The sequence below is a fragment of the Lepisma saccharinum genome, chromosome 12 (genome assembly GCF_977018435.1).
Source record: "Lepisma saccharinum chromosome 12, izLepSacc3.1, whole genome shotgun sequence".
NCBI lineage: Eukaryota > Metazoa > Arthropoda > Insecta > Zygentoma > Lepismatidae > Lepisma > Lepisma saccharinum.
Genome location: NC_139240.1, coordinates 35,239,316 through 35,255,617, shown reverse-complemented (window position 1 = coordinate 35,255,617; position 16,302 = coordinate 35,239,316). Strand labels below are relative to the sequence as shown.

At 39.3% G+C, this 16,302-nt stretch overlaps 1 protein-coding gene across 1 annotated transcript; it reads right to left on the bottom strand.

Annotated features, from left to right (window-relative positions):
• Window positions 1–726: 726 nt before the first annotated feature.
• On the bottom strand, window positions 727–15,424 carry LOC145995970 (uncharacterized). Its single transcript, XM_083132057.1, has 3 exons — window positions 15,279–15,424; window positions 8,664–8,778; window positions 727–2,133 (listed from the first exon to the last, which is right to left on the bottom strand). The coding sequence occupies exons 1-3, from the start codon at window positions 15,335–15,337 to the stop codon at window positions 808–810; spliced, it is 1,500 nt and encodes a 499-aa protein (XP_082988183.1). The 5' UTR covers window positions 15,338–15,424; the 3' UTR covers window positions 727–807.
• Between the last annotated feature and the right edge of the window lie 878 nt (window positions 15,425–16,302).

The following is a 16,302-nucleotide window of genomic DNA, read 5'->3' as shown; positions in this document are numbered from 1 at the left end:
TTGTCGTTTGTCACTCTGTAACTGGTTGGATGATTGACCACCTCTGCTGAGGCATGTGGGAGTGAGGCTGGTATTCGATAGGTAGGCTTGGCCTTCAAGGACTGTTGAGCCACTCTTTTCTTATGCAACAATGGGTAATTATTACAAATAACAGTCACGTTCTGTATTGAGGTTTATCACTGCAACACAAGAAAGAAGTATAATGGAGCTACGTATGTTGTAATTTTGTTGTAAAAGGTAAAGTTCCCCTTGCATATATTGCTGCTATAGCACCATGCCATAAAGGTGCATTTAGGGGATGTGGGGATAGGACATCATAAATTCTTAATTTCGGCCAATTTGGAGGTGATGTGATCAGCACCACCCTCCACACATTCTCAATCTCAGGCATTTTGGGGGTGATGTGATCAGCACCACCCTGTGACTGCATTTACTCCCCTCCCCCACGTTGCCCCCCAAGTACCCATTGATTTGAGGCTGAGTCAGCCCCAGAGCAACCTTATGAGGGGACAAGGCTGGAAAAATTCTGACCTTGGATCACCCACCCTGGGAATGGAACTGCTTAGCAGTCAGACACCCTACTAACTACACTAAGTACTTTAACCATTACAGGCTTTAGCAGGCCAATAAATTAAAGCCAGCAGGTCGTTGGTTTCAGACCACTGTTCTACATGAACACTTGCTGTTGAGGATGAAGGATATGGTCAGGTATGTTAAGAAATTACATTTTTCCACAGAGAAAAGTATTTAATTCAAGAAGGTGCTTTAGCATATTTCTGCAGTGTCCCCAAAATTTCTGTAACACTTTTAATAACTGCAGACTCCATGGTAGATGTCGTTGTTATCAGTTGTTGAATGGTGCTTATACTGTGCAAAGGGTGACGAAGGTTTGGCAAATTGGACCTTGTAACTCGCAGCAGAGTTAGGAACTCCAACTTTCATGCTGATGGTTGGTTTTGCCAGTTTGTGGAAGATCGTTGAATGCAATGTGCTACTTTGTGCAAATGGTTTGGATATTGCATGAATATATTTCAGAGGCGAGTCGATTTGAGCACCCAAGGTAGCATGTTCTGACTTTTGAGGATTGAGTATCTCGTAGATTGTTGCAGATTCATCGTCCGCAAGTGGTTGAGGAAGGGTGTTAAATTGAGGTTTGTTCGAAGGGAGGAATCCACGTTTGTTGCGCACCAGTGTGTTTTCGACAGTTGAAAGGATGCTGTTAATACGTTTCATATTTTCTTGTGTTGCTATATCCTTCGATGGTGTGCCTTTTGACTTTACCTCTGAATGTGTAATAATAGTGGTTGTTTCCGGTATAATCTTCTCTGGCTTCTGAATTACTATATTTTTTGTGTCAATTTGTTCCACTTTGTTAGCTAACGGAGAATCTGTCTTTGGCTCCACTTTGGGTGTCTTTTTCGTGTGCGGTTTGGTTGTTGATTCCGTTCCGCTTATCTGTCTTCTGGGAACATCCAGTCCTTGTGTTGTTGAAGTGCCATGCTCAGATGCAGCTTGGGGCATTGTGGTTTCCTTTGCGGTACTTCCCAGAGTTGAGTTAGTCGGAATTTCTCTGGGAGTGGTGGAAGGCGTTTGCGTTGACATTTTGCCATGGTGATGCTTGTCCTCGTCAGTTTTGTGCCACATTGTGTGGTGCTTTGAGAGGGTGTGTTGGGGTAGTGGCAACTTGTGGTACTCTTTTCTACTTCTGCTGGCACTCTTTCTTGCAGTTTTCTTGCTTTCCGTTTCAATCGCAGATTTCGGATTTCCTTCTGATTCCTTGTGATCGCTCTTTGGCGTCCACACCTCAAATTCTCCAGCTTTTAAACCCGTCTGCATATTTGGGAGCAAAATCTTGAACAGTCCCAACATGTCTTCCACCTGTTCCTCCATTTCGAATGGATCGATCGGCATCATTCTGTCAAACTGCTGCATGGATTTCCCGTCCAGACTTCCAACGGGAAAAATTCCATCCACCGTGTAGCTGATTTGTTTTTCAGTTCCGAAAGGGTCGTCAGTCAGATCTTCGTTGATGAAGTTGAATGATTCGTCTGGCTTGTTCAGCTTCTTCACCTGACGACAGCGAAGACCTCTAGCACAAGGATGTCCATACACGTGGCATCTCTCTCCTGGACCCTACAAAGGAACAAGTTATTCATTAGTTTCAGCACAGGGAGAACAGATAAGGAATTATGATGCTCAAATGAATGGAAAGAAGGAACTTGTCTGTGATAACTAAATGGTATGTGTAAAACGGCTGGAAAGCTTTGTGGGCACCAGTAATTTATCCACACACCTCCAAATTATCTACTTCTCCCTAAAAATTTTAACCAGAGTTCACTTTATGGTCCAGGAGCATGCTCATTTATGTAATGCTAATATTACAATCTATTAGTCTCATCTGCATCGAATAAAGTCCATAAGATTTGAGGAAACTGCACGAGTAGTCCAGGAATTGAGAATCCTCTCTCCCTATGAACATTTTCTTCAACCCTACAAATCATCAGTTACTATGGCTGCACCTAATCGGGCACATTCCCTCGCCCTTCGTTAAACAGGCGAACGTATGCAGCATAAATGTCTCGCAGTCATGGCAAAGAATAAGCTGGCTGATGAATGTGTCTCACTCTGACACATGCTTAGCATTTGTCTTGACTTAATTGAATGATAAGTGTCCCGCACTGTGGCCATGCGGTCTAGGGCATCATGCTTTGGGCTCCAGCTACAGGTCGTGTGCAGGTTCGAGTCGGCTGGTGGGAGCATAACAAATTTTCTCCTGAGATTTCGGCCTGTGTATGGAACCAGTGGCAACCCACCATCGTGGGTTACAAATTAGTAGTGTAACCCAGTTATGAAAGACTATAACGACTGGGGTTTGTTGTGCTGAGCAATGATCTTTCACATCAACAAGTGGGCGTGGGGTCAGTAGTCGGTAGGTAGGCCCGGACCCAGTGTTGCCACAATCTGTAAGCTCAATTTCCCTTTGCAAGGGGTAAAATTTCCCTTTTTCGCCCATTTTTTCCCTTCATCTAAATAAATAATAATAATAATAATTATCATCGTTGATCCATGTTCGTATGTATGTATAAAATGTTAAATAATTTAACTTTGAAATGGTACGATGCCAGTGGTCCCGGGTTCGAATCCCGGCCTGGAATGGCTGTGTGTGAGTGTCCATTCATAAATTTCATCATATCATCACTCATCCCCATCTTTGCAATTAGCCACCCACTCCCAAAGCTGGGACATAAGGGTGAATGGTCAATAACCTCCAGCCCCAAACGGTAGCCAGATGTGGACCAACCCAAATTCCACCCTTCCTCTCAGAACAAAGTATACTACGACAATTTTTTTTTTAAAAAATCTCATTTTGAAAACTGGAATCTCTTATAATGTTTAATATAATTAATATTGAGTGTCATAAAATTTCCCTGAAAATTCGCTATTTTTCATAGAATTTCCCTTTTCCCCTTTCACTTAAAATTAGCTCAAAATTTCCCTTCAAAAAGGGAAATTTCCCTTCATGTGGCAACACTGCCCGGACCCTCAATGGGCTTTTGTGCCAAGGGTTATATTGATAAGTGGGCTCCTGCGTAGCCAAATGGTTAGTTCTCTCGCCTTTGGTGCAAGCTGTCCTGGGTTCAATTCCCCATGTGATCCCCCAAAATTTCAGCATTGACCCAGCATGGTCAATAGGATAGCTACTTGATAAGAAGTAGTAGCAGACTCCAGTCTCGAAAGTCTGAAAACAAAGCACTGACTATGCATCATCGAATGAAAAAGCTGGTCTGGCAGTCCCTGGCCTTTAGAGACCTGTTGCACCATGGTGTTTTGTTTTTATTTTATATTGATAGTAGTCTATTATGTAAGGATTCTGTCCATAATAAATTGTGCAAAATATACACTTGTTCTTTCCTTTAACTGTGTACTGAAACTTACTGAACACCCCTTGTCCATGTGTACAGTATTTACTTACAAAGATCTTGTGATTTATCTGATGGAAACATCAATCGTTGAAGTGGAAAACGGACACCTAAGCTACATCTAACTGCAAACACACATTCAAGTAATCCAACAAACTTTACTTACAACCTCCCATCCTAAAACCTTCACTAGATACCAATTTGTCATATTTCCCTCTCCAAATCTCCTTGCAGGTCCTGCAAAGGACAGTGAAAAGTGCCCCATTCCAATTTGAGCCTGGTTTTACTTAATGCTTCAAGCCTTCACAACAGCCATTAATACCTACGTTGACTACAATTGCTATCTTTGAGGGTAAGTACAGTATATGTTTTTTAAAGCTTGTTCATGCATTGTGTGTATGTTCATGAAGTCAATGGGACAACTTGGGCAGTCGCCTGAGGCCTTGTGCCAGATAAATTGTTTGGGTACGGTTCATACAATACTTAATTTTCCAATTAAGCAACTAATTTCATATATTATTTTGACATGATTAACAATATCTCAAATTACTGAAATCATATTCTAAACACAGTACTATATAAAAATCATCATGTTAAAATATTTAAATCAAAAATAGTTAATATCCACTAGTGGTTAAGAATGAAATTGTGTAAAAATATTTTTTTGTATGTGAAACAAGGTAAATTCACCACAGTGTCAAAATTCATTAAAAAGTAAACAAAAGAGAATTATGATACAAAATGTTATTGAATATGATTAAAAACTGCAACTTTCATAGGTAAAAATTATAATTTGATATTGAACACACCTAGTTTTATAATTAAATATAATGAACGTGAGAGTGAATGAAACTATAATTTAGCAACTTTTAATGGCCCCTCATAATTCTTGATTTAACTTTAAAAACGTTCGGCTTATTGCTCTTAGGCAATAATACAAAATAAATTAATTAATTGTAATAGTGTTGAAATTATAATTGAAGGGCTCTGGTGAAAAACATGCTAAGTGACATTTTGGTCTTTTTTGGGTTACAAATAAAAATGTGCCATCCTTCAATTTTGGAGTGAAATTGCCATGTCATTCAATTTGGATTGGACTCAGTGAAGCATTCTGAAATTGGTAAACACAACACGAAAACAATTTATCTACAGTATAGCTTCTAATAACCATTTTTCTTAATGAACTCAGAAATGACCAAAATGTCACCATGTTTTACACCCGACCCCTTCAATTGTATAGAACACCTGTATTTCAGACTAAGGAACAAAAATCTCCGATTTTTCCAGACCTTTGAAAAGCTTACCTTATAGGTCCCTGCCTGAAGTGCAAACTGAAGGTTACCATTTAGAAAATAAATTTGTTTTAGAACCACAGCTAATTTTAGAGACTAACATAAGTAATTTGTAGGGCCCAGGACTTGATGTTATAATATATTTTTTTTAATTTGCATTGGATCGATTACTGGGCTAAGATCTTCACGTATCTGATGAAAATCAGCCAAAATAGATGAACTTGATAAGGCATATTTTGATATGTTTTACCAATTTAGCATTTTTACAACATATTTCTTCAAATTTCTCATAATAAGACATATTTATATATAATTTCGTAATTGTCTTGCATATAATCAGTTATTTTATAATTTATTCTTCATACCTTTAGCGCAACAGATAGTTTATATTATTGATGGCAGGATAAGGAAATCATGGACAAAGAAATTTGAAGCAGATGCCGTCATTTCTTACCAACTAGTACAGAACAACAATATGCACCTCCCCTTTTTTATATCAGGCTGACAATTGATAGCCATGCGAACATTATTGAGGAAAAATGTTCTCCGTCATTGTTGTGGGGGCACGAGAATATCAATGTAAACAAGTTTAAATTGTTCTCATTTCTTTACCTGTTTTTTGCTTCTCCTAACAATCAGTCGAAACTAAAAATAACATTCGGTAAGCTTCCTGCTCTATCGCCAATCGAGTACAGGAGTTTCCAGATCACTTGTCGTTTGAGCCATGCACGTATCAGTGGGTATACTCTGTCCCAACTATCTCTGGAGCAGGCGAACGGAAACAATTCTCTGTGCAAGTAGTGCCGCGAGACGGCTCCACCACACAGTTTCCACAAATGTGTAAATCTGGCCCTGGAAGAGACTAACTTCCCGTATAATGAGAAATTTGAAAGTACTGTTGTGCATATTTTTCGCTTTACTTGGAATATTTCTGAATTTTTGTGACATATTTTTCAATTTTTAGGACATACGTAATTACATACATACTTCACAGTTTTATAGGACATAAAGTCCCGGGCCCTAGTAATGTGTTATATTTCCTGTACTTGCATTACAACGCATCCTTTCTTTGGTACTTGAGTTGGTAACAAGTTACCAAATTTTGACAAGTAATTGTAATAATACTTATGGTAGTTACTTGGTATTACCTTGATAAATTGAGAACTGAAGGATTTATTTGCCAAGGTGAAATATACTTTGTTGCATTGTTTTAATAGACATGTAAAAGTAGGAAAAGATGTGATAATTGTGCAAACATTTAAATGTCCTTATTGCATGACAACAATAACAAGTTACTTCTGCAACCAAAGTAGAGTAACAGGATACTGTTTATTGATTAACTTACGCAATTTTGACCGCAGCAGTAGACAATAGTGCTAATCTGTTGTGGTGGAGATCAACTTGTCTTTAGTGAAAATTTAAGGATGACTGATGGGTTTTCTGCCAATTCTAAACACACTTATGTTGCTACATTCACACACAGTCTGACAATTAAGTAATGAGATGGTCGACTCGTAGTACATCCCTCCTGCATTGATACAGCACGGTTGGCCAATGATTGAAACGACATCTGCAAGTCTACCAAAGCAACCAAAAGTGGTTGGGCCAACCGTACTGCAAATGGTGGCCAAACGTAAGAACATACTGTTGAGCAACAGTAATTTTGACTGTGGTTCCAACGTGTGATTTTTACGTTGGGCCAATGTACTGAAAACTAAAGTAGAGATAAGGTTGTGTTCCGATATATGTAATTTATTGCGAGGGCAAATATAATCTCTAGTACAAATTATTTGGGTAAAATAAAAAAATACGCAGCACTTTCTCATTCATATGGTATCATTGTTTTAAATGTATCTTCAAGGTTAGTACAAAAAACTTTTTCCACCTTTCATGGAAATTTAGTCTGGACATAACATTGTTTAACCACCTTCACAAACAGTGGTGTGCCCAAGGGGGGGGTTGGTGGGGGTTATAACCCCCCCTCCTTTTGGTCCAGTATTCCTAAAAAAAAAGAACATCAAAGGTAGGAAAACATGACAAAATGAGAGCTGACTACCAGAAAATGTGTACGTAACCCCTCCCTTTTGAAAATCCTGGGCACACCACTGTTCACAAGAATACCTGTAAGAATGTTAATTTTCTGCCACAGCTAAACAGACAAACAATAAGCAATTCCCAGCACAGAGATATCTCCCATCCTTGGCGTCTGCCATAGGACTAGTGTCTAATTTCATTAACAAAATATTATATTCCAGTATGTGATGTGACTGAAATATTCGAAAATAAACACTGTTACATATCACTTACTTTACACTCAAGAATCTACAGCATACTCTTGAAAGTTGTCTTAACAGGAGAAAGTAGTTTTTAAAACTGATTTTGACTCACTTTTCCATGGTTGGACAAGAGTTGGCAACAACAGTTGGCCCATCGCAGGACCAACTTCAATTTGCCAACCTTCCCCACATAAGAACTGCAGTTGGTCCAACAGTTGTGGTTACTTGTGGTGATGTGGTACAACTTGAAGATTCGATGTTGCATCCTGTAGGATGTTCCTGTGTTCATCAAAAGTACACAATTTCAACAGGAGGTTCATTTTCAGAAGCAGGAAATAATCACAGGGGATAAATCTGAGAAGTAGGGGGGATGATTTGAAACCCTCAGTTTTTTCAGGCAAAGAATACGTGAACAAACACTGCCCGCTAGCACTGTGCATTATCATGGAGCAGGAATCAACTACCCGGTTCATGATACTCAGGTTGGATACCGACAGTTCTCTTTCATAATCACTGAGGGCACTACGATAGTAACAGCCAATTATAGTTTTATGCTCTGGAACAAGTACATGATGAATAAGCTGTCATAAATAAAACACAATATTGTCTTGCCCTACACTTTGTCATTTCGTGAGAGGACTGTAGCAAAAATGTTCCGTTTTATCCTCCACAACAATGGAATTGAAGAAATGTTTAGATTATGGACCACATTTCACACACTGGCATACACAGGATTTTTATTTCTGGAGGAGCTGAAATTGTAAATGAGGATAGTACGTAGCTGCTTTCTAGGGGGCGAGAATGCAAAATAAAATATCTTGTATTTTTTATAACCTTCCCCTCTCAAAAATGGCAATGAGGGGTTATTTTAGGGGTGTTTGCATCTACCACTCTGGTCTCCCCCCCCCTCATTGGTTTATTCACTTATTTTGTTTGAAAATGTTGATATTCTCAAAATTTTGGAGTGGGCTGTAGCCTCATCAGTACCCCCTACATACGCCAGTAACACTAGAATTTACACAACATAAAACTTATCTTATTTCTTAATTGTCAGACTGTGTAGTAGCCACAAGGATAGCTTCAACTTACGTTAAACTTTCCTGACTAATTCCATAAAGTGAGAGTTTAGTAAATTGATTTGGTATAGTACATTAAGATGAAACTACTGTAATTACCCTTGCACACATTCTGCAGCATCCACAAACATCATAAACAATTCCATGTGGGCAGAAACTGTCTGATTCAGTGGGGCAAGAAACATCATTGCAGTCTGGGCATTCGCCTGATACACTGAAACACAAAAACAGTAGTCAACGCAGGATTTTTTTTCAGGAAAGGGCAAGCAAGGTACTTCTTTCCTGCTTCAACGGACAACGAAGCATATCCTCCCCCCATAAGCGTCAACATCTTAAAAAAAACAAAAAAAACTTCAGTTTGAATTTATTACCAGGGCGTTTTGAAAAGTTTTGCCTCCTACGCAACAACGTCAATAATATGCAAGATACTTACATGAACTATGTCTTCTTAAAGCTTGTAATGTCCTCTACCAGGATGTCACTACTTTTTTCAAATAGCCACACACAAATGCCAACGTCGGACAAGTTGTTGCATCCCTTTGGCGAAGAAGTCAGGCGTCTTCTCCCGGCAACAGCGACGCACATCTGCTTGCACCTTCGCATCACTGGTGTAACCGTGTCCCTTCAGATGATCTTTCAGCCTCGGAAAAAGGAAAATGTCACAAGGTGCGAGATCTGGGCTGTACGGCGGGTGGGGTAAAATCTCGTAGAATTTGAGACGCTACGCTGTGTTTGGCGACTCGTGTGTGGGCGAGCATTGTCATGTTGAAGAATTGCGTCCTTGCCAGGCCTAACTCGCAGTAATCGTGCGCGGAGTTTCTCCAAAGTCTTCACGTACCGATCGGAGTTTACTGTGGTTCCATGCTCCAAAACTTCTGCGTGGATGAATGTCAACGGGCGCACAACCCTCTGCTGTGAGGAATTCAATAACAGCACGTTTATGTACGTTGCCATTTTACTCACTATTGTGCGCATGCGTGATGTTACATGCGAACGCCGATAGATGTCGCAACAGTCAGTGAATCAACGATTATTCTCGCACCAATTTCGCGTGTCTCTTAGCAATGTTGCCAGAGTTATTGCATAGAAGGCAAAAGTTTCCAAAACGCCCTCGTACATCCTGCAACGTTTTTTCAATAATTAACATAACTGTGACTGACATGATATTATATACGTGAAATATATAATTTTAGGTTGACATTCATTTCCTGGAGGGGGGAGTGACTCCCTTGCCCCTCTTACTGCCGCCCATTCTCGAAATTATTTATTATAATAACCTCAAAAATTGATCAGTCGGTTTCATATTTTTAGCTATTGTAATATGTAAAAATATTTTTAAAAAACTAGTACTAATACTAATTATATATTAAAATCTTAATATGACACATATTATATGCAGTGGCGGCTCTAAGGGGAGAGCCGCCGTGCGATGGCTCTACCCTCAGAAAAAGCACGTGCTTCACCAAAATGTACTTTAATAGTTAAATTAATACATTTACGAACAAGGAGATTCGAATCTCGCAAGCGTTCGAGCTTACGGCCGCCTCAATCCCTGCGCCGCATCCCCAGCTGTTCTCTAACTTGCTCCGAGCTAACCGGGCCAACACAGTGTGGCCCATAAGCAGAGGCATCCGCGGAGGCATGAAAAAGTCTCCGCAGGAATCAGGGAAGGAGGTGGTAGCCATGGACGTCCGCAGGATTTTTTCCAGGGAGGGGCAAGGAAGGTTTTTTTTTCAGGGGGGGCCAACATGGCATATTTTCCCCAATAATAGTGTTCATCCCTCAAAAAACATTGCTTAAATTTGAATTTATCATGTTCGTGCAATAATTAACACACATTATTGTGGCTGAAATTAAATTATACGTGTGAAATATGTAATTTTAGGTTGACTTTCGTTTTCCAGGGGGGGGCCACCGCCCCCATTGCCCCCCCTTCCGGACGCCCATGGTGGTAGTCATAAGACAACCAGCCGTGCCCATTTTCGGCTGGCACGACGCGAGAGCTTTCGCATTGTGTTGACATAGTTGCAAACTTAATAGAGAAGTGGCTAATCTAGGGAATGTGTTTTTCCCTCCCCTTTACCGTGAGGGTTTTTCACACATCACAATCTAGATGAAGCTAATGCAATTCAGACGCAGCCGAGGTTTTTGCTGGCTCTCCCCGGATTTTATGCTCGGAGGAAGCATGATATCCGACATGCTGTAGGTAGTTAGCTACTAGTGCATGCCTGCATGAATGGAGGTCTCCTCAAAGGGGCCACATCCAGCGCTAAACCTGGATTTGACTCTCCGAGAAGGGCAACCCCCTGGCTGCGACCTTAATCAGCTTTCGAGGCAAAGTTAAGGCCAGGCGATGTTAAAAGTTTGAAAGGGGTAGTTGCTGGTTGACTGAAGTCAGGTCATCAGGCGAGAATACCGTGTTCGACTCGGTGTCTCTAATTGTTCCGTGTTTTTCTTTTAGTGAAGTCAAAGTGGCCTATGGTGTGTGAAAGGAAGGGCAGTGAGTGAAGATGAGTCACATTAGAGCATTATTACATACACCGTTTTCCACGATATTAAATTAAAAGTTTAACAATTTGGCCGTCCCACGCCAGATTTAAACATCAATTTTATTTAGAAAAAGAAAGTGGTAAAGGTGACAGGCGTCGAATTTTTAATAGTCGCTGTCGCATTTATTTCCTGGAAACTTTGGCCGACCTCCGTGCACAGCATGCTAAGACGCCAGGGATCACGGATTCGAATCCCGGCCTGGGGTCCTAACTATTTATCTATCAATCTATCTAATACACACACAAGCACAAATTCGAACCCAAATACATTAGCCAACAATCAATAAATTTGGATTCATCGAGAACATTAAAAGGCTATTGATATTGAAGAAGTTAATTTATCCATTCATAGATGGCAGCATAGTACATATCTATATATTTGGATTCATTCAGGAGAAGAAACTAAAGAAATTTGATGAAGATTTTTCATAAAGTATTAATAAGAAATAAAAGTAACGCAACTGGTTTACATAAATGAGATATTAACTTTTAAATACAGTGTGAGAAGCCTCAAACTTAAAGCACGCTCAGGACTAATTGGATAAAACTTATAGATCCTTTTCTATAATCAGAACTTTTCTGTAATCAGAAGTTATCATCTCAATCTTCTGTTCTATAAACAAGATCAAGTTTAAACATCCAAAGCCTAAACGAAGGGAATTAAAATGCCTGGACGTATCCACTTTTACCAGGGGGCAATACTTTGGTTTGAAGTATTTGAAAAGAGAATAACGTTTATTTTACTTCCCACGTAAATTGAATAATTTATATTGTATTGTTATTATTACATCAATATGTAAAAAGACGGTACAAGAATAGAGATATAATAGCTTATATTTGTATAAAAACAACTGCTATGGCAAGGATATCAATATCAAATAGATAAAGAATTGAATATTTTTTGAATAACAAAAAAAAAGGATATTAGATTCAGTTGACGAAAAGTAAAGTTCCTGATTAATATTTTATGCATATTATCACTAGTAGTACATAAATCTTCCTTAGTACTGCCTTTCAAAACCGTATGATCCCAATATAACCCTTGGCTTCCAGTAAGTTGAGAGGAAATAAATAAGCATCGATTATACAACAAATGCTATTAAAATTATATTTTCATTATTTAATTTATGTACTTTTTAAGTCTTTCAGGGGGGGTGTCCTTGATTCCAACGTAAAATAAATAAGTAATAAAAGAACAAAGAAGAGAATGAATATTTTCACCACCCCTTTTTTCAGGGTCAGCGCCGGCGCCAGGATTAATCATCTTGGGATGGTGAGAGGAGTGTGGAATGAAATTTAGGGTGTGCGATCGATCATGGACGTCCCACTGGAAAATATCTAAAGGTATATATTTCACACATATAATTTCATTTCAGTCACAGTATTTTTTGGAGGGAGATTCCCTCCATGAAAAAGTCGTCGTATCTGCACATGAGACACCATGTGCAGGTACAGTGACTGTTTCTTGTTATTTAGGGAAATCCATTCTGTTTTAATATTTCCTTTGTATCTTTTTCTCTCATTAAATACGTGCGTGCGCATGAGTTTGAATATTCCTCTACCGTACAGAAATAAGAATATTTTTCATGCAAGCTATTTGGCCTAAGACTGTATCACATCACGGTGGCCTAGGCCTAGTACCAGTGACGTGCACTGAGGAGTAGCTAGTCTAGCAGAGATAGATCAATCAATCTCACACCTCGAATTATATTCAAATCACAATATTTATTGTCTTGTTAAAGCCACCACATCTCATATGCAACACCTTTTTTTCCCACGCTCTTCTCGTTCATCGGTGTTCTCCGCGGGCAAAGCTGGCTGGATACCCTAGCTCGCTCTTCTTCCGCCTGACCAGTTTCCAGGTAGAAACGGCCGCCTGAAAGAAAAGGAAGATTTCTACCTCTACCTCCCTTGCCCCCTCTCCCCGCTGCAATGGTTGAAAGCCCGTGCTTTCAGGTCCCCCAGTCTATCTCCTATAGGACAGATAGGGGATTGGTTTCTCATAGATTTTTTTGTAAATCCTCTAAAGAACTCAGGGTAAAATTTTCTGCAGTTCTGTGTATTTGCACAACATTTTACACGTTGTACAATATGTATGTATAATATGCAATGTAATTTTATTATTTATGAAATGGAAACGTGTTATGTGCAGACAATAATGTTATGCTTTCTTTCTTTTTTTTCAAGTATGGAATATATAATGATTAAATTACAAATATGTGCTCGGGCTCTCTCTCACTCTCGTTTAGTAGAGTTGTATTTAAATATACTACTTATTTGGGCAAGAGAACGCGCGTCCATATTGTTGTTGGATTGGTTTATTTTACTTCGCTTTTCTGCCACATTTGGTTATTGCGAAAGTGAGGATGAGTGATGAAATTGATGAAAGGACCTCATATGAACAATCCAGGCCAGGATTCGAACCCGTGATGAGTGCGCATTCTTGTCCTATGTGTTGTACTCTGCAGTGAATAATGAAATAATTTGGAATGAAAAATGTATCTCAGAACTCAAAAAGCCAAATGAATATTATTGAAGAAACTACAAAAAAGTGTGTTTTGTTTCCTGTTTTGTTTCTGTGCATAAAGTGGACTTAAAACACCAAATCAACCAACTGTGCGGGAGTGGTTATCACAGCGCGCTACGACACCAGGAGTTCCGGGTTCGAACCCCGTCCTGGGCATGGGTGTTCTTTGTGTTTGTACCTTCATTAATTTTATCTTATCATCTTCGCAATTAACCAAATGTGACAAAAAAGCGACGCTAAGTAACAAAAATGAAATCAAATCATTGATTGATTGCTCGATTTGGTTTATTTTACTTCGTTTTTTCGCCACTTTTGGCTAATCGCGAAGATGATACGATAAAATTGATGAAGGGACACACAAAGAATACCCATGGCCAAACTGAGATTCTAACCCAGTATCTCTGGCTAAGTAGTCAAATCAAATCGTTTTTCATTTTTGAATGTGGGTGGGGTTTACATGTACTTTTTTTGTAGTACTCATTCATCATTTTGTAATCTTTTCCTGTTATTGACATTCTTTTTTTTAGGAATACTGGGCCCTAAAGGGGGGAAGGGTGTAACCCACACCAACCCCACCCCCCCCCCTTCAGCACGCCACTGACTGCTACCCCAAGTGTCGACGTCACCGCACGTCACTGCCTAGTACAGTGGGTTCCATGAGTATTCCCATGCAAATTGTCCATGACTATTTTCATTAATTTTTCTCTTACATCCTATGGGTTTTTAAGCGATGGATTTTTATGTATGCTGGTGTAGAAATCAACAGCTTGTTTTGAGTTGTTTTTTTTTTTAATTCTTGTAGCCCTTATTGTTATGATGGACAATTTGCACGGTAATGCTCATGGATCCCACTGTACCCACCTTGTGGCGACACCTCTGCCTGACATCTAAAATTAAACGTTTGCACTTCTCCGAGCGAGGATTATAAAACTAATAAACAACTTGAATGAAACTAGCGGGGGTCAGATAAAGAAAAGAGTGTCATCTTGGCTCGCCAAACGAGTTTCTGTGAGTTTAGAGTGACAGACTCGTACTCGAGAGGTTGCAGTCGAGTCCTGCAGCTGGCATTTATTGAGTGAAGTTTTACCGCGATTTCTCTCAATGATTTTCCACGTATTCGACTCGTAATTTCTTGACAAGTTTAATTCATAATCCCAGAGCATGAGCGTACAATAATAACTCCCCATTAACCTGGTTTTCAATATACACAAAAAACGAGAAATCTTGAGTTTTCAATAAAATTTACTGCCAGTGGCGGCGATTAGGGGAACGAGGGGGGCATTTGGCATTCCACTTTTTGCCACTTTTGATTCCGCACTACGCTAAACTTTATCTACCAAGGGAAAGTAAACTGTTTTTGCACCTTGCCCCCTAGTTTTGGAACCCAATCGCCGCCACTGCTTGCTGCTATTGCTTTGTAGCTGACCTACTTCTAATGACGTCATTTCTCGTAAACCAATGCGCCTTCTTTTCCTGTAATTAACCCACCTGCATGTACCCGTCTTGAGCAGATAGGACTCGGATTTTTAGACATAAATTTGTACTTGAACTCAGCAACTTTGGCTAGAAATCGCAAAAATTTGTTGTGTGAGACAACATAACGACGACGACGATTTTCATACTGACACAAATACTTACATGCTGATTATTATGCTCGCTCCAGCGAGAACGCACAATGGCTGCAACCGACTAAACATGTTCCTCAAATGAAGTTTTTCAACATATCCTACGCAATGCTCTTTCGTTTTATCGTAAAGTTTACAAACTCGACGACAATGGTTCAACTAGTCTTGAGACTTGAAAACATTTTTATGTATTGTGTTCAGGCATGGCTGTTTAACAAAACTCTGCATATTTAGTAAGATAAGAATGACTACTAATTTGTTGCACTTCCATGACGATAACATTTATTATATCTTGGAATGAATCCAATTATTTTCTTCCCTTTGAGTTTTGGTGATATTTATAGAGACAATGTGCATCTTTTGCTTTTTTATTCTAAGTTTGTCGTCGTGTTTTCTTCATACAAGTGTTGAAGAAATTACGTGATGAAGATAAGATGTACAGGCAGGGGCGGCTCAAGATATTTTCATCCGGGCGGGTTGGATTTTAGGCGCCACCTACCCTCCCCGCCAATCTTTGGATCCTTGTCCTTCTGTTTTTTACTTTCCTCCAATAAAAACATGGCCATGTTATCTGTATTTACGGTTTGCATGTTGAAAAACAATAGCCTTATTTTCAAAATACTTAAAGAGTTACTGTTAAAGAAGGCAATACCCACATAACGACCTAAAAAGAAACAGTAATCTCTTAGCTTAAATTGGTACATGATTTTGCAATAAATTTATTATGTTATGCAACAGTAACTTCAATTAATTCTTGTCAACAATAAATACAACTCTTTTTTTAAAAAAAAAATAGCCACCAACCCTGTGGAGGCTCATAGTGATTCGGATCTCATTTTTTAAAGTGTAGGTTCAGTCCCGATTAGCCTTTTGTGCATAAAATGGACCTAAAAATAAACTCAAACAAACAAACAAATATCCAATCTTATGCAATCAGAATTAAATAAGGCTTTGGCACTAATCAAGGAAGTTTTGGCACCATATGATATACGAGGGCCACTATTTATATTTTGAGCCTTGGCAACACTGATTGAAGT